The 16,396-nt window shown below is 39.9% G+C and overlaps 2 protein-coding genes across 4 annotated transcripts in view; both read left to right on the top strand.

Annotated features, from left to right (window-relative positions):
- The window catches only part of LOC103358557 (putative upstream-binding factor 1-like protein 3/5), a 21,058-nt gene extending 13,482 nt beyond the window's left edge, over nucleotides 1-7,576 (top strand). Inside the window, exons 1-9 of one of the 2 annotated variants that reach the window (XM_008283575.1) lie at nucleotides 2,165-2,481; nucleotides 2,618-2,659; nucleotides 2,737-2,805; nucleotides 4,586-4,644; nucleotides 4,760-4,949; nucleotides 5,033-5,080; nucleotides 5,194-5,265; nucleotides 5,417-5,476; nucleotides 7,098-7,576. In XM_008283575.1, the coding sequence (XP_008281797.1) occupies nucleotides 2,215-2,481; nucleotides 2,618-2,659; nucleotides 2,737-2,805; nucleotides 4,586-4,644; nucleotides 4,760-4,949; nucleotides 5,033-5,080; nucleotides 5,194-5,265; nucleotides 5,417-5,476; nucleotides 7,098-7,148 (858 nt within the window). In that variant the 5' untranslated portion in view covers nucleotides 2,165-2,214 and the 3' untranslated portion in view covers nucleotides 7,149-7,576. Of the gene's footprint in view, nucleotides 1-2,164; nucleotides 2,482-2,617; nucleotides 2,660-2,736; nucleotides 2,806-4,585; nucleotides 4,645-4,759; nucleotides 4,950-5,032; nucleotides 5,081-5,193; nucleotides 5,266-5,416; nucleotides 5,477-7,097 lie in introns of those variants that run through there. The other variant, XM_008283574.1, reaches the window with a different exon arrangement.
- Nucleotides 7,577-10,371: 2,795 nt separating this feature from the next.
- Nucleotides 10,372-15,481, top strand: atxn7l3b (ataxin 7 like 3b). 2 transcript variants are annotated; one of them, XM_008283572.1, is made up of 9 exons: nucleotides 10,372-10,467; nucleotides 10,976-11,023; nucleotides 11,111-11,238; nucleotides 11,349-11,481; nucleotides 11,608-11,779; nucleotides 12,391-12,491; nucleotides 12,582-12,604; nucleotides 12,731-12,776; nucleotides 14,579-15,481. In XM_008283572.1, exons 3-9 carry the CDS (start codon nucleotides 11,188-11,190, stop codon nucleotides 14,656-14,658), a joined length of 606 nt encoding a protein of 201 aa, XP_008281794.1. In that variant the 5' UTR covers nucleotides 10,372-10,467; nucleotides 10,976-11,023; nucleotides 11,111-11,187; the 3' UTR covers nucleotides 14,659-15,481. The 2 variants fall into 2 exon arrangements, with proteins under 2 accessions (XP_008281794.1, XP_008281795.1); XM_008283573.1 differs by lacking the exon at nucleotides 10,372-10,467 and adding an exon at nucleotides 10,726-10,857.
- Nucleotides 15,482-16,396: the final 915 nt, after the last annotated feature.

The following is a 16,396-nucleotide window of genomic DNA, read 5'->3' as shown; positions in this document are numbered from 1 at the left end:
TTTTGATTGGTCATTGGTGTAGATGTTGAAGAGGAGTGGAGCAATCACACTTCCCTGTGTGAGGCCATTCTTCAGTCTTCGCTATCTGCTCTCCTAATTTCCCAGCTCTACAAAAAAAAAAAATCTGTTCTCCAGCCTACTTTTGATGATTTCAGTCAGGTGGATGTCGAAAGTGATTTCCAGTGTCTTATGGAGGAGGCATCTGTGTTGTAAGCTGCTGAGAGGTCCACAGACACAACACCAGTTGCCATTCCTTCCTCAAACCCACTGTTGATTATGAGTGTGGTTCAGTACTTGGCTGGTTGTGGACTTGCCTGGGCGAAAGCCTGCATGTTCTAGGATGAGGTGTTCATCTATGACAGGGCTAACTCTTTGGAGGATAAAGCGTTCAAAGAGCTTGTAGATGTGGCTGAGAAGAGAGATTGGTCTTCTTGATAGATCTTTACCTGGCTTCAGCAATGTTGTGACGTGAGCTTTCTTCCAGATATTGGGAAACTTCTGAGTTGTCTTCTGAGGCTGCCCATACTTTATAACAGTTGTTATAATGTGCGGGTAGCCACTTCCTAGCCTTTGAACCGAAGTTCTTGATCTGCTCAGTTGCAATGTTGTCTTTACCCAATGCCTTGCCTGGTTTAAGGGTGGAGATGCCTGCTTTTATCTGTTTGAGGGTAAATAGTCTTGTGAAAACTAGGTCTTTGTTCTACTGCTCGCGGTCCAGTTTGGTCTTAGTTTGAGCTTTGGTTGTGCAGCTTGGTTTGCAGTGACTTTGTGCTGGCAAGGAGAAACTTTCGGCTCTCCCTAAAGCTCCCCAATGGTTGACCATGCTTTCTTGCTGTTCTAGAACATATCAGTTGACTCAATGAGGGAATGCCATATTTTTTGACATTCCTTGGATATATGTTCTATGATTCGCTCTCCTTTTAGTGGAAGTTTCTTTAGAGAGTGGGTGAGCTTCAAACATGGTGACATACTCTTGGTATTCTTTATCTATTTAATCGGAAAGACCAGATACATATTCCATTCTACAGCCTTCTGTTATGTGTCAACGAGCACTCTTCTTGACCAGTTTGGCAAATATGTTGTAGTTCTGAGCTACTGGTGTTATTCTCTTCACCTCCTGTTCCAACTCTTTGGTGAATCCATTCCAGTCTGCCTTCTTGTAGTTAAAGCGTCTCTTGAAGAGTGCTGTTTGGTGTGATTCACGTCTTCACGTCTTGTCCTACCTCTGGTAGGTGTGACCTTAGCCTACATGATGATGTGGCGGTGCTGGCAATGGGGAACTGGATTCAGCACAATTTACTTGCACAGACTGTTGATGTTGTTGCTGAAGATAGCTAGGTCTGGGTTGTCACTCGTTTCCAGTGGGCACTTTGGAAGGATGTAGGGAGCTTTGGGTGATGAATAAGCCTTTGTTGGTTGTGGTCAATTCATTTTTCTCTGTCTTTGTTGGTATCCGTGTACTCCCTCTAGGTCCTGTGGCTGTTGAAATCGCTTATATTAATCTATGGCTTCTCATGTTTAAGATGTTGCAGGAAGTTGAAGTCTGCAGTAGGTGGCTTGTAGACAGATGTCACTACAACACTACTAAGTTCAACTGTCAGCACTTCGATGTTGTTGGTATCTGACTGAGTGTTAGCTTCTATATCAGATCCTGTTGTGACATAGACTGTGCTGCCATACTGTTCGTGAAGTCATTCAGTGGGAAGGATCATGCCAGGTATGACTGGGCGATGTTTGTTGCTTCCTCTGTAAGTCTCCTGCAGACATAGGACATTACATTGAAGATTGCTACACAGATCTGCTGAGACATGCTGCTTAGCAGTTAAAAATCCCTCAACGTTGGCTGATATTACAGTCATCACTGGTTTTGGAAAGGACCTACATTGATATTCACGTCTTGTCCTACCTCTGGCAGGCATGAAGTAGGAAGATAGCTGCAATTGCAGAAGTTGCATGGGGTCATGTCAGGATTAGTTCAGCTTGTTCAGTTTATCCAGGGCTACTTGTATATTGCAATACAGATGCTCCTGACATGGCCCTAGGAACATCCCTGAAAGGCAGGTTTTGATGCCCTGAAAAGGTGGCCTCATCCTCATCCTAAAGGGATGCACACTCCATATAGCCTCCCTGCCATTACATATAAAGAGGAACTTTGATGGACAACGCTTACTTGGCACCAACAAAGCCTAGATTGTTTTATGAATTGCATTTATTATGGTTTTAATTACGTTTTATGTTTATTTTTGGTTAAATGAACTAAACCATTTTAAACTACCAAGAATGCAAGCTTTTAATTCACTGGCAACTGATCACATGTTTGTTTGTTTGTATGTCTTTAGCTCTGGCTATAATTTGTTCTTGAAAGAGCAACTACCTCACATGCCAGGTACCTCAAGAAACTACATGTTGAGGGCTTGCGCTGAACGTTGGCGAGAGTTAAGTGAAGCAGAGAGGAAAAAATACAGTACAAACTGCAATGAGGTATGAACACACAAGCTCATTAATGTTCCCAGTAGAATCACTGCTGCACCACAAGACTCTGAAATCAACATTATCATGTTGGATTATATACAGAATGTCCTCAGTCTGAATTCACTACTTTGTAAATGTATTGCAGTTGAAGAGACAGTACAGGATAAAGCTGAATGAATATTTACAGGTGAGTACGGCTGTAGTTGAAGTGTTGAGCTGATGCTGACAGACTTTGTGTAACAACGTGTGTTTTATGTTCCACAGAGGTTTGATAAAGAGAAGCAGGAGCAGATCCTGAAGAAGAATGGCATCAAAAGACCTAAGAAGCGCAAGGTGAGAAGTAACTTGATGGAAAAAGTGTGCAAATCTCACACATTACAGTCTTTATTTGTGATACTGTTAAAAATTCTCAGATATTTAAACATTTAGATGTGGCCTGAGGTGTTGGTATCTTTCTACTTTAGAAGATAAACTCTCTAAAATATGCTGAAATTGACGAAAGTAACTGACTTGTTATTGTCTGTTTGATATTTATCTTGATTATTATTATATTACATTATCAACAGTGTAACAATGAAAATTTGAATGAATGAAAATACTGCTGCCTTTAACGTATTAATTTATAACACACTGCTTTGAGGCCAAGACTGCAAAGAAGCACTTGTTGTAGCTCTTATTGAGACTCGTCCACTTCACAACAAGTAATTCCACTCTTCTTGAGCAAATTACTTCACATCTCTCAAATTTAAATGAGGCCTTTCATCAACTGCAGATTTCAGCTCTCCACTGATGCTCAGAAAAATTAGGATCAGGACTCATAGCGGGCCACTTTAGAACAGTCCTCAGTCAGTTGGTCCCTTTTGGATGTATTATAGGCCATTATGCTGTTGGTGGAGCCTTGACAGACCAATTTGCTTCCGAATGCTTTGATAATAAATGATTTAATTCACGTATGCATAATGATGTTGGCACAGCATCAGTTTTGGCTGATGAGGGCTTTAAAATGAAATATGGGCGTCTGCTCAGAATTAGCATTGAAAGGCTACAAGTTACAGTTTTGCATGAAAATGTTATAAAGAAAAATAAATGTGTTAGGTTTTACTTCTAAATTGATGTAGTTTTATTATTTTGCTCAGCGACTGCGCACAGTTAAATTGTTAATTTCACTACAGTAGGATCTGCATCAGCAATCAGCAAAGACGCGTTTGAAAATCTCATTTTTTGGCAAACATCCATCTTTGTGGCTTCTCAGCATCAATGTCCCGTTCAGATTTACTGTGGGATTGTATTCTTTTATTTGAAAGCTTTTTTTTTCCTTCTGTAAAAATCGAGCTGATGTGACCTACAAGAAAAGCTCTGATTTAGTTTTGTCTGTCCAAAGAACATTCGTCCAGAAGCATCTTTCATTCAGAAATGCTGCCACCACAGACTGCTGATCTTGCACGTTAGCTTGTATGTGATTTGAAGTTGTTGGACTCTCCTTCTGTTAAACTTGGGCTAACCTTCCTCTTGCAGCTACATCCAAAAGAGGTTTTCTTTTATTTGTCCATGTTCAGTGTAATCCACTATAATGCCCACAACGATACTAAACACTGCTATGAGTGTTTTTTTTTTTCATTAAAATAGACTTAACGAGTGACTGTAAGATTAAAGACATGCTGTACGCATTGAAGTCTGCTTGAAATTGAACTTCAGTCCATTTGTCAACTCTTAAAACCCTCCAGTTTTGGCCACCGTTGTGGTAGATCTTTGTAGAAAAAGCAAGATTTCAGCTCCTCTCACTGCTTCTTTGTTTCATTCTTTGGCAAACTCACGACATGAAATATGCATGACAAAAGAGACACTTGTCAGGCAGAACAAAATGTCAACGTACCGACACTTCTTCTTCTTGTTAAGTGAACAATTTGCTAACAGATTTGGTAAAAAGAAATTTGAGGAACTTTTCTTTTGATTTGCTTGTTTTTCCAGATTTTAGTGTTTTTCTCCCATGACATTTTAATGTTTCTCTTTTTTGCTTTTTACTTACGTCAATAACATCTTGTACTGATTGTTTATGTGATCTTCATGAACAAATCACATCAGCTCAATCTCCTCTTTATTTAAAACGATGCAGAGCAGAAATGAGGAAAGTCTTGTGGAGGAACCACCTGGCGAGCCAAAGATGCCATCCCTGTGAGCGTAACACACAAATATATGTTCCCTCAATGATTTATTTAAACTTTGAACAAATCAAATCTTTAATTTTCTGTCAGGAAACCAACTTGTGTTTGTTTTGTTTCTTTCTCAGATCTGGTAATGTGATTTTCTTCAAAAATCAGATGGAACTTCTAAAGGAAAAAATCCCAGGTCCTAAGGAGCGCCTTGCTGAGGCCAGCAGAATGTGGATGGACCTCTCCACAAAGCAGAAAGAATATTACGCAATAAAAGTTGATGAAAAGAAGAAAAAATACTCACTGGAGCTGCAGAAGTGGTTTAAAGTATGAAGAACCCCTTTATTTCTAAAGCCATTTCTTTATATTTCAGCTGAAAGTTAAAGTTTCCCATCTTCTCCATTCTTTAGACGTTGACGGCAGCAGAGCAGGAGAGCTATCTGACACGTCACCCCAAAGTAAGCACCTCAAATTCAACTTCCCACGTAGTGTTTTTTTTAAATATTCGTCTCTACAAAGTTTGTTTTCTTAAATTCATAATATGCTTCTTCTTTTTTCTTTTTATTTGCAGAAGCATCAGTACCTTAAGGTCAAGCTAACAGACGTTTTTGTCAGAAAAGAACCACGTCTGAGCCAACCATCAGTAAGTTTTACCATTTGTAAAACTCAAATGCAGTGTTACACTTATCTCAGCCACAGAATAGGAAATATATAATATTGTTAATAGAAGGAGGAAAAGATATTTTTTATGCTTTAGTCTTAGTTTGAGTCCATGTCTCTTGTCTGTCACTCAGGACTCCGAAGACGACGACATCGAGTTCAGTGAAGAAGAGAGCTGTTGGGAGTATGAGGAGGTTAGAAAACTATTTGCTTTTTGTTTGTTTGTTTGTTTGTTTGTTTTGCCAAAAAAACAACCTAAATCCTGGAAAATATAATAACAGGAAACTGGGGGGGGAATGTGATCCATTAAGGATAAACCAAATGGGCCAGTACATAGAAAATATACATACCTCCACTTAAATACATAAGACGTTGTGTCCTTCTGTGTGGGCAGGCACTGATCCAAAACTTAGTTAATTTCGTTTGTCCGGTTTTGTTCCAGGACAAATCGTTAGTTACAAAGTCTGCAAACAGCTCTGTGTTATAATACGAATAGAATAACAATTTTGTTCTGTTTCAAAAAAGTTGTTTGTGGTGACATTTGGAATCTCAGCATAAGAAAACTGAAAGTTAAAGCCTGCCAGGTGCCAAAGTTTGTACTTCAAAAAAGTTTTTTTTTGTTTTTTTTTTTTTAAATACGATGAAAATTTGTCATATCAGGCTGTTGTCAGCAGACAGACACAGGCGATGAACTTGACATTTCTTTTTCTTTTTTTTTTGTTAATCTTTTTTAATTGGGAATACACTAGTGGACAGATATTACACATATCTTACCTCCCTTTTTTGTAATAGTAAAGTAAACCCAGGGTCCTCAAACGGGGGCCAAACAAACAGAACAATAGAACATCGTCTCTGATATCAATAGTAACAGAATGCTATGCAACATAAATAAATAAACAAACATAAAGGAAAAAAAAAGTATAACGAGTATATACAGAGGTATATGCAGCCAAACCTAGAGAGATATAAATAAATAAATAAATAAATAAAATAAACCTGTAGTAAGTCTTAAGTACAGGTGAGTAACAATGAAGTACAGTACGTTAGATTATATAAATGTGGTAAAGGGACAACAGCAACATCTGGAGAACTTGACTTTTCTGGTTCTTCGTCGCAGCTGTAGTGAAGTTCAAGCTGTCATGCTCAGTCTGATGTGGATTAACATACAAGGCATTTGTTTGCCTTCATAAATATCAGTACCAACAAATATTAGACTAAAGCATTGTAATTTGGGGCGGCTATGGCTCAGGTAGTAGAACGAGTCGGTCAGTGATCGGAAGGTCAGTGGTTTGATTCCGCCCTGTAATCTGTGTTGTGGTCGTTGTGTCCTTGGGCAAGACACTTCACCCACCCTGCCTGGTGTGAATGCGAATGAATGGGTTGTTTGAGGTGGTGGTCGGACCTGCAGTAGGCGCAGGATGGCAGCCACACCTCTGTCAGTCTGCCCCAGGGCAGCTGTGGCTACAATCATAGCTACCATCACCAGAATGAATGTGTGTGAATGAATGATTCACAGTGTAAAGCGACTTTGAGTGTCTAGAAAAGCGCTATATGAATATGATCTATTATTATTATTATTGTTGTTGTTGTTGTTGTTGTTAATAATAATAATAATAATAATAATTTGGAACCCATAGGTTTATGCAAATTTCGTTACTGTTGTTTGACCAGTGTGTTTGACATAAGCTGAAACTGAGTCACTTTCCTGGGATTCCCAGCATGAAGCGCTTCTACTACTGGGACAGAAAATATCAAATCTTTGGGAAAAACGTTAAGTTCTAATCCAGATGTTAAATATCAACTGCTGATTTACAGGAGGATGAGGAGGAGGAGGAAGATGAAGAGGATGTCATGTTTGAGATGTAGATGGTGATGAGATGGATAGCAGAAGTGCCACACACAGATTCAGATCTGGATTCTGGATGTGACGGCTTTATTTGGTGGTCATGCTGGCAGGAAGGTTCCCATCACATTGGCCTTCTGTGCTGTGTAGCACATCCATGCTGGGTTACAAAGGACCACAAACCCTCAGGGCTCCACAGTTTTTTCTACTGTTTTGCTGTTGATTTTTTGTTCTGAGATGTTGTGTAATGTTTGGGAATACACGCTGCCGATGGATAATGTCCTCTGATATTGAGAGCATTTAGGTGCCTGAAAAGCTGAATTCACAGAAAAGTATGGCTCTGAAACCTTGAATAGTTCTGACTGGATAAACAGTCATCAAAATGTAAGTTTGTAAAGAATTCTTTTTGTATTTAATAAAAGTGATATGCAAAACTTCAAAATAACCAAAACTGTGTCACTCATCGTGAGTCATTTATCGGGTCTTTCAGGTGGATCATGTGTTACGACCAAATCTTGTTGCCCTGTTGTACGACAGGAGCCCTCTACAAGAATGTGTTTCAACCAGTCCTTATATCTGCTCATACTGGACATACATAATGAGCCAATAATGTGGTCCTGTGTTACAATCTGTGCTGAACTAAAGCACAAACGCAGCATGCAAATGGTCCTATTTTTAAACTTAGAAATTAAAAATTCTGCTGTGATTACAAAAAAGGGTTAAACTTATTCACATCTGCCAAAAAGTTTTTGAGCTGTTCAGCTGGTGAGAAAATCTCCACCACTAAGTTAATCCACACTGGAGCCAGATGTGGATTTATGGGTAGTGTGACCAGTACAGAAGCTTATTTGACCAGAGAATACAAAAGGGCACCTTAAATGCATCTTGATTAAAATGACACAATACCACAGATGACAGGAGGAAGATGAGAACAGGTTGCTGGCATGTCACCTGAATTTCCACAACTCCACCATTTGTCGTCTAAGAAATCAATATGGAATCTGCCACATGCTGCTCTGGTTGGATGTGTCGCACAACATGATCCTGTTCCCAAAATGTCAGCCAGCTTCACCGACCCATTGGGAAGAGTGGAACCACATTTCACAAGCAGCATCAGCAACTTAATTAAGTCAGTGTTTCACAGACCTGTGACACTTATACGATGTAAATGGTGCACACGCTGACTTGTGGTTTCTGGCCTATGTCCCAAACTCTTGATCTGCTGTTTCTCATTTCCATTACACTTGGTTGTTTCATGATGTGGAGATGCTGTGGTTGGAACAACAAATACTTACCCCAGTATGTTTAGAAAAAGGATAGATTTTTATCAAAAATCAAATACACTTCTAACATATTTCATCAAATTACCACATTGTTTCAGCACAGGAGCCTGAGTGCAATTCATTTATTCAAATAAGCAAACAGCAAATGTAGGTTTATTTCATAACCTGAAATCTATATATCCAGAAGTTTACATACGCTGTATAAAAAGACACATGGCCTTTTTTTTTTCACACTGTCTGACATTAAATCAGACTAAACTTTTCCTGTTTTAGGTCACTTAGGATTCCCAACATCATCTCTATTTGCTAAATGCCAGAATAATGAGAGAGATTTTTTTTTTTTTTTAGATTTTTCTTTTACTACTTTCTTCAAAGTCAGAAGTTTACATACATTTCCTTAGTATTTGGTAGCATTGCCCTTAAACTCTATGACTTGGGTCAAATGTTTTGGGTTTAGGTCCACAAGCTTCTCACAATAGTTTGCAGGAATTGTGGCCCATTCCTTCTGACAGAACTGATGGAACTGAGTCAGGTTTGTTGACTGCCTCCACACGCCTTATCAGTTCTACCTACAAATTTTCTACAGGAGTGAGATCAAGGCTTTGTGATGGCCGCTCCACAACATTGGCTTTGTTGTACTTAACCCACTCTGTAGCTAGTTTGGCGGTATGCTGAGGGTCATTATCCATTTGGAGGATCCATTTGCACCGAAGCTTTAACTTTCTGGCTGATGTCTTGAGATGTTGCTTCAGTATTTCCTCATAATGTTCTTTCCTCATGATGCCAATGTCTATTTTGTGAAGTGCACCAGTCCCTCCTGCAGCAAAACACCCCCACACCATGATGCTGCCACCCCTGTGCTTCACAGTTGGGATGGTGTTCTCAGGCTTGCAAGCTCCCCCCTTTTTCCTCCAAATCTAACAATGGTCATTGCAGCCAAACAGTTCAATTTTAGTTTCATCAGACCACAGGACATGTCTCCATAAATGAAGCTCTTTGTCCCTCTGTGCATTTACAAACTGTTATCTGGCTTTTTTATGTTGCTTTTGGAGTAATGTCGTCTTCCTCTCAGAGTAGCCTTTCAGCCCATGTCGGCATAATCTGAGTGTCTGTAAACTTCTTATTTTTGAAGAAAGTAATAAAATATTCTCTTTTAAAAATTCTCTCTCTCATTATTCTGACATTTAGCAGACAGAAATAATGTTGGCAATCCTAACTGACCCAAAACAGGAAAAGTTTAGTCTGATTTAATGTCAGACTGTGAGAAAAAAAAAAGGTTTCATGTCTTTTTATACTGTGTATGTAAAATTCTGGTTTCAAGCGTCTGTGCATATATATATGTGTGTATGTATAATATTTTTCTTTTTTATTATTATTTTAATAGTGTTAACAAGCAGATAGATAAGTGGGGCCCTTATCACTACTTACATAATCTGAGGTTGGTTATAAATCCTTGTGAATAAAGGAGGCAACAAAGACATTTGTTGTGCCTATATTCTGTGAATCTGTCTGTTTCTACTGTTATCCATGAAAACGTGTGTATAAAGTGGTTTAGAAGGAAAAGCATCGTTACCAGGGGACTGAACACGTAATTTATGGGATTGCTTTTTATTTTTGTGTTGAGTAAATGGGGAAAATGAAAAAAAAGCCTTATCAAGCATTGTTTTTTGTTTTGTTTTGTTTTATTAATTACTGTTATTTCTATAAATCTAAACCTTTTCATAATTTTGTCTGTAAATCCTAGAGGGAGAAGCTGTTTCCAATAAACTTGTTTGCCTGTTTTAAATATGTGACTCGTCTCGATTGCGTGATGCGGTTAAGTTCAAATCACTGGGCTCAAACTAGAGTAAAGGCTAAAAATACGACGGTGCACACAAAGCCAAATAAAAGGCCGGTTCAAGCCCGAGTCACTCTGGGGGAGACACGCAGTCACATGCTGTCCGGGCTCATAAACACTCGGAGGCTCCGGCGGTGCAGCAGAGGAAGCCGCGAACTCGTGCAGCGATCGATTGCTACTGTCTGATCTCTCTGATGTAAAGATGGATGCCTGCCGAAATAGGTAAATAAACGCAATTAGCGGCTTCTCCGGCGCCGCGTTTCCGTTTTTTTCCTCATACATGGGCTTTGTGTTGGGGGGCACAGGCGTCGTTTTTTTTCCCCACTGGGGGGTTCACACGGGGCGGCTGGGAGGCGGACAGCCGCAGTGCAGCAGCAGCAGCAGCAGCAGAGTCGGGTTCAGGGGGGAAGCAGCCTCCATGTAGTCAGATGTGTGTCTTCAGTCACCGATAAACCGTGTTTGTGGCTGCTCAGCCTGGTGGGAGACATGCTAGCTAGCGGCTGTCGACCTGGCGGGTTTGCGGGCAGGATACCGCCTCTCCTCTAACCTCTTGGCATTTTCAATTCCTCCAGCAGCCTATTCATAGCCACGCTCTTTGTTTTCCTCCCCAAGGTTTGGGCTAAGCTACTTTCATGACATGTTAATGCTCGGAGCTGCTCTGTGCTAGCGTCATGTTTGGCTCCGTGCTCACTGAGATGCTGCTTCACCTCCTGTTTTGTGATATTTGCAGGTTGTGAACGTGAGAAGTGGCTCCCTGGCGGTGTTCAAACGTGCAGTTGTGAGTACATGAATCCCATTCAAGACGTCAAATGTTGCCCTCAGATGCGCCGTTGTTGCTGTAAACCGGCTGTTTTGTTTTTTTCAGACCCCTGGTTTTTGGCCAATGCTTGCTGCGCTACAGCATGACCACAGCAGTGTCTGCTCATCTGGTAGTTCTGGCAAATGAAAATGGAGGAGGTTTCAATGTCCAGCCTGGACAACAGCAAGCTGGAGGTACAGTAGCAGAGTTCATTGCACGCACGCACACACATAAACACACACACACACACACTGGTGACATGCACAGAACAGAAACCCCTGTACATGTGTGTCCTCCCTCCCAGGCCCTAGCTCAGGACATCCTGTCTGACCTGGTGGAGGATGCATGCCTGGGTCTTTGCTTCGAGGTCCACCGGGCTGTTAAGCAGGGCTATTTTTTCCTGGATGACACGGACCAAGAAAGCATGAGGGACTTTGGTGAGCACGGTCATCCTGCCTCCCTGGAACACAGCTGCATCATTCATGCATGAAAAGTTGTTTGAGTCAATGTATGCCAAAGTAGCAAACATTCATCTCTCGCTGTTTTTACATCTGGATTTCCAGAAATTGTGGACCAGCCAGGACTGGATGTGTTCGGCCAGGTGTACAACCAGTGGAAAAACAAGGAGTGTGTGTGTCCCAACTGCAGCCGGAGCATCGCTGCCTCACGCTTCGCCCCACACCTGGAGAAATGTCTGGGGATGGGACGCAACAGCAGCCGCATAGCCAACCGCAGGTAGGAGAGGACAGCAGCTCCACACAAACAGATCTGAAGCTAACTTTCAGTGCAAACTAGTGTAATCTGAAATGTTTTCACTCTGCTGGGCTCTACATAATGTACATGTGATGTGTTAATGTTCACTACCAATGTTTCCACTGTTTATTAATTATTTAGATCTTGGGTGTTAAACCAGAATTTTCAAAGCCCAAGATGACATTCTGACATTTTCTTTGTCCACAACCCAAAGATATTCAGTTTGCTGTCATTGAGGAGGAAAGAAACCAGAAAATATTCACATTTTAAAAGCTGGAATCCGAGAATTTAAAACTTTATTCTCCTAAATAGTTACTCAACTAATCCATAGTTCAGTAGTTGACAAATAATCGGTTCTTCTGTGTGGCGATAGTTGTAGGTGTACATGTGGTGGGTGATGTGCAAAGATTGATGTAAAACTCTAAAAAAAATAAATAAATCTCAGAGAATCTTGTAGCCGTAGAAACCAAAAGTAGCTTGTTTCTGTAGCTACACAAGCCCAGAATGCATTTGTTTTATAATCAAACTGGGATTCGCGGTGAGTAATGCTGACTCACCGTGTGTGTCGTGTCTTACTGTTTCCCCCGCTACAGAATAGTGACGGGCAACAACACCAACAACAAGTCAGAGAGCGACCAAGAGGACAATGACGACGTCAACGATAATGACTGGTCTTATGGGGCAGAAAAGAAAGGTGATGTACTGGTACTATTTCTAGTCTCACATGTATGAAATTACTGAAATGTTGTCTGTAAACCTAAACCTAAAATTCTTTCTTTTATAGCCAAGAAAAGGAAATCTGATAAGGTACTTTAAATTTTTATCCAGCTGTCTCTATTAATATCTAATCATATATTTCTCTTATTGTTCTAATCATTCTTTCATTTCTGAAAACACATTTATAACACGATGCATTTTCTCCTCCCTCCTCAGAATCCAAATTCACCAAGAAGATCCAAATCATTCAAGCATAAGAGCAGTAAGTGAAAACAAGCCTTTGACTTTCTGCTTGATCACATGTTTTCTTTTCCTGCTTTGTGTCTTTATGTAATCAAATCCTTTCAGAAAACCATTAGAAGACACAGTACAACTAATCACTGCATCAGACAATAGTCCTGCTGCTCATTACACACTTGTAGTAGTCTGAACTATGAAGTATGGAAGGACAGAATACGCAGTGAATGCTGCAGTATTTGGATGAACAATGCAGAAAAGTATGCAGGAGGTTATTTAGTCACAGGAAGTCTGTTGTGAATAACTGCTGGGATTTTTGGAGGCAGTGATTGACACACTACAGGTTATACGATCTGCAAGTTGGAACTATTGTAAGGCAGAGTTTTGACCTTTTGCATGTTGGTGGTCCCAAAGTGCAAAGAAAAACTACACAACGTTGGACTACCTGTGTAATCTCTTGTTTAAAGATCCTCCCGGTGGTCACTTTATATTAACAGATGCCAAAAATTAGACAAAGTAAAAGCATTTTCACATCAAAAAAGAGATGATGTTTTTACTGGTGCACCTACTGCATCATATTTCTCCTAAATTAGACATAATTAAAATGTTTTTCATTACAAAGAGCACACCAAAAGAGGCTAGTTTAGTCAAGAATCTTCCTTAGTGCAGCATTAGGGTAGAATGGTTTCATTTAGGAAGTAAAGCCTAGCTCTTGTTTAGAATGTTGTCAATATATAATCATCACAGAACAAGAGATTTAGCAGCTATCCATCTGTTATCTATACACCACTTAATCCTCACTGGGGTCATGGGGCTGGAGTCTATCCCAGCTGACTCAGGGTGAAGGCAGGGGACACCTGGACAGGTCACCAGTCTATCACAGGGCTACACTTAGAGACAGACAACCAAGCACACTCACATTCACACCTACGGACAATTTAGAATCACCGATTAACCTCAACATGTTTCTGGACTGTGGGCGGAAGCTGAAGAACCCGGAGAGAACCCACGCTGCATTGGGAGAACTTGCAAACTCCACGCAGAAAGATCCCGGGTGTCCTCAACGGGATGTGAGCCGACGACTTTCTTGCTGCGAGGCAACTGTGCTAACCACTGATCCACCTTGCAGCCCCTATTTAGCAGCCGGTATACAGAAATTAGGCTTTTTCCTGCATAGAGGAAGAGTTTTTAGGCACTGCCAAAGGGAACTTAAGGGTTCAAACAATAAATATGTGCATATTTTTAACCAGTTTAATTCATTAGGATTTCATATTCTCAAGCATAACACACGTTTTTGTTCAACAAATGATCAGAAATGTAAAAGAAATTCATACATTTCTGCCACATAAGGTCATACAGACTTATTTCCTTCGCTGTATGTAGACCAGCTGCTTACTGCCATGTGTAGTCACAACGTGAGCCGTACAAAACCCTGGAATTACTAATGCACGTTCTGTTTTCTCCGAACGTAAAATGATGTAATACATATTACAATCAAACTGCAGCTTTGGAAAGCGAGTAAACGTCACAAAGATCATAAGATTTAATCATTGCTTGTTGTTTTTCAGCTGTAAGCATCTCCTCTGTTTTCTTAAGATTTACATTGTGGCTGCGTAAACAGCTCATTCAAAGCAGCTGTATTTAGTATTCGTACCGTCTACTCTCCAGCGTCAATGCTATAAAATACTCAGACCCGCTTAGAGCCAGTAGTACTATGGAATCGTGACGATGAATAATGATGAAACGAATAGTAATTTAAATCCTTGCGTAATTGGATGGTAGGATGAGTAAATGCGTGACACATCCTGCTTCTTTTGTTCCCTCCAGACATGATGGGTCCTAGACGTCGCATGGACAACCAGGAGAGCCCACGCATGCTGATGAAAGACGAGGCCTTCTCTCAATAACGCACTCGGCCACAGACACACATTCTCTTTAGCATCGTGTGTGGACGCACGCACAAAGGCGCACGCACGGGAAGACCAATAACACTTCACCTTTGGTTCTTTATGTTGTGAAATCAATGGACGTTGATGTTATAGGTGACATTTGTGGTGTCGGAAGCAGTCCAGAACTCTTACTGTATACTTGACAGATTTATTTTTTATTCACAAAGTCATCGTATCAACACTCAGTTTTGTTTATTTTTTATTTTTATTTTTTTGTTTTCGTTTATTTTCAGTCCAGAATAATGAATATCGTGATTTCAACTGCACAGAGTTCGACTCTGGTGTTGATTCGTTCAGCGGCTGAGCAGAGGCAGCTGCATGCACATACAGTAAATACGGAAAATGATTAGAAATTAGGTGCACTTCTATTTCCTCGCCTTTTTAAAATCTCATTCTTTGAAAAATAATGTCAAAGACAATCATTGCTGATGGTTTGTCTTGTTATTTTCACTTTCAGGCTCAGTTCTCCAGCTGAATTCCAACACAAGCAGTTCTGTCTGTCACTCACCTGTGGAACCTTGTTTAAGAAAAAAAAAAAAAATCAGTAAATGAACCCCTTAATTGTACAAGCAGGTTTCTTTTTGTTGTTTTTTTTGTTTTGTTTTTTTTGGTGGATAGATCGGCTTGTTTTCTAGCATTCGGTATCATGTGTTTACATTGTAAAGGGTTACATATGTCCTTGGTGTGATGTGATAGTGTAAATATTCTAATAGTTGAATTGCTGCTATCATGGCTCAGTTTGTTTCATCTGTCTAGCATAATAAATGATTTGTTACCTGTCCTTTGATTCTGTGTTCATTTGAACACTTCACCGGCACTGAATAGAACTTTGATGGATATTGAACAAAGCACTTGCTAATAAAGACCAAGTGGCCAACAGGGGAGGCTGTTGATCAGATAATCTGTTGAAGTTTTGGTCATTGTAATACACTGGCTTGACAAAACGTTAAATGTTGCTTTTGTCCCATGCCTGATTGTAGGTCCTATTATCACTGAGCGGTAGTAAACAGTGTTGGCACAGGTTTACCAGGACAGATCCAGTTCTGTTGCCTTTAAGGCTCCTTCCAAAATGTCGACATCGGAGCTTTGAAACATTTGTGTGTTTAGGCCATAAAGCTGAGAGAAGAAGTTTCAGATTAAACTTTTGAGTTGAAGGTCCTTTTTATATGGACTGAATTATCTGAAAATATGTTTTTAGATATGATTGTTAGTTATTTACAAGTTATTTTCATGATAAAGATTTTAAAATAACAATTGCCATATAAATAGAATGCAATGACGGATTTAAAAAAAAAAAAAAAGGTTACCTAGTTTTTTTTGGTTTAAAAACAGGGTCCTTTCAGGGCCACATCACATTTCAGATTTCTGAGTTGTAATGAGTTCCACCAGAAAAGCATTTACCCTCTAAATTTGTTAGTTTGAGGCCTTGAAACAGTCAAACTGGCCAATATTTAAACAGTGATGGAAAGTAATGAAGTGTATTTATGCAAGTACTTTGCTTAAGTACAATTTTGTGGTCCTTGTACTTTGACTGTTTCCATTTTATGTTGTTTTTTAATTCCATTTTAAGAGAGAAATTATTTTTGTTTTTACTCCACTACATTTGCAAAAGCAGTGTGCAGTCTGGTCATGTTTCAGAGGTCATGTGCTGTTATCAGCTCCACCAAATAGACATTTTTCCTTATAAACTTCTCAA

The sequence above is a fragment of the Stegastes partitus genome, unplaced genomic scaffold, assembly GCF_000690725.1.
Source record: "Stegastes partitus isolate 25-593 unplaced genomic scaffold, Stegastes_partitus-1.0.2 Scaffold320, whole genome shotgun sequence".
Taxonomy (NCBI): Eukaryota; Metazoa; Chordata; class Actinopteri; family Pomacentridae; genus Stegastes; species Stegastes partitus.
The sequence above is the reverse complement of the archived record's forward strand: the minus strand, read 5'-3'. Positions and strand labels throughout refer to the sequence as shown.

Coding starts and splice junctions, on each gene's coding strand:
- atxn7l3b (XM_008283572.1), top strand. CDS start 11,188: ATGAAAATGGAGGAGGTTTCAATGTCCAGCCTGGACAACAGCAAGCTG. Junction 11,780..12,390: donor AGCCGCATAGCCAACCGCAG/GTAGGAGAGGAC, acceptor CCCCCGCTACAG/AATAGTGACGGGCAACAACA. Junction 12,492..12,581: donor TTATGGGGCAGAAAAGAAAG/GTGATGTACTGG, acceptor TTTCTTTTATAG/CCAAGAAAAGGAAATCTGAT.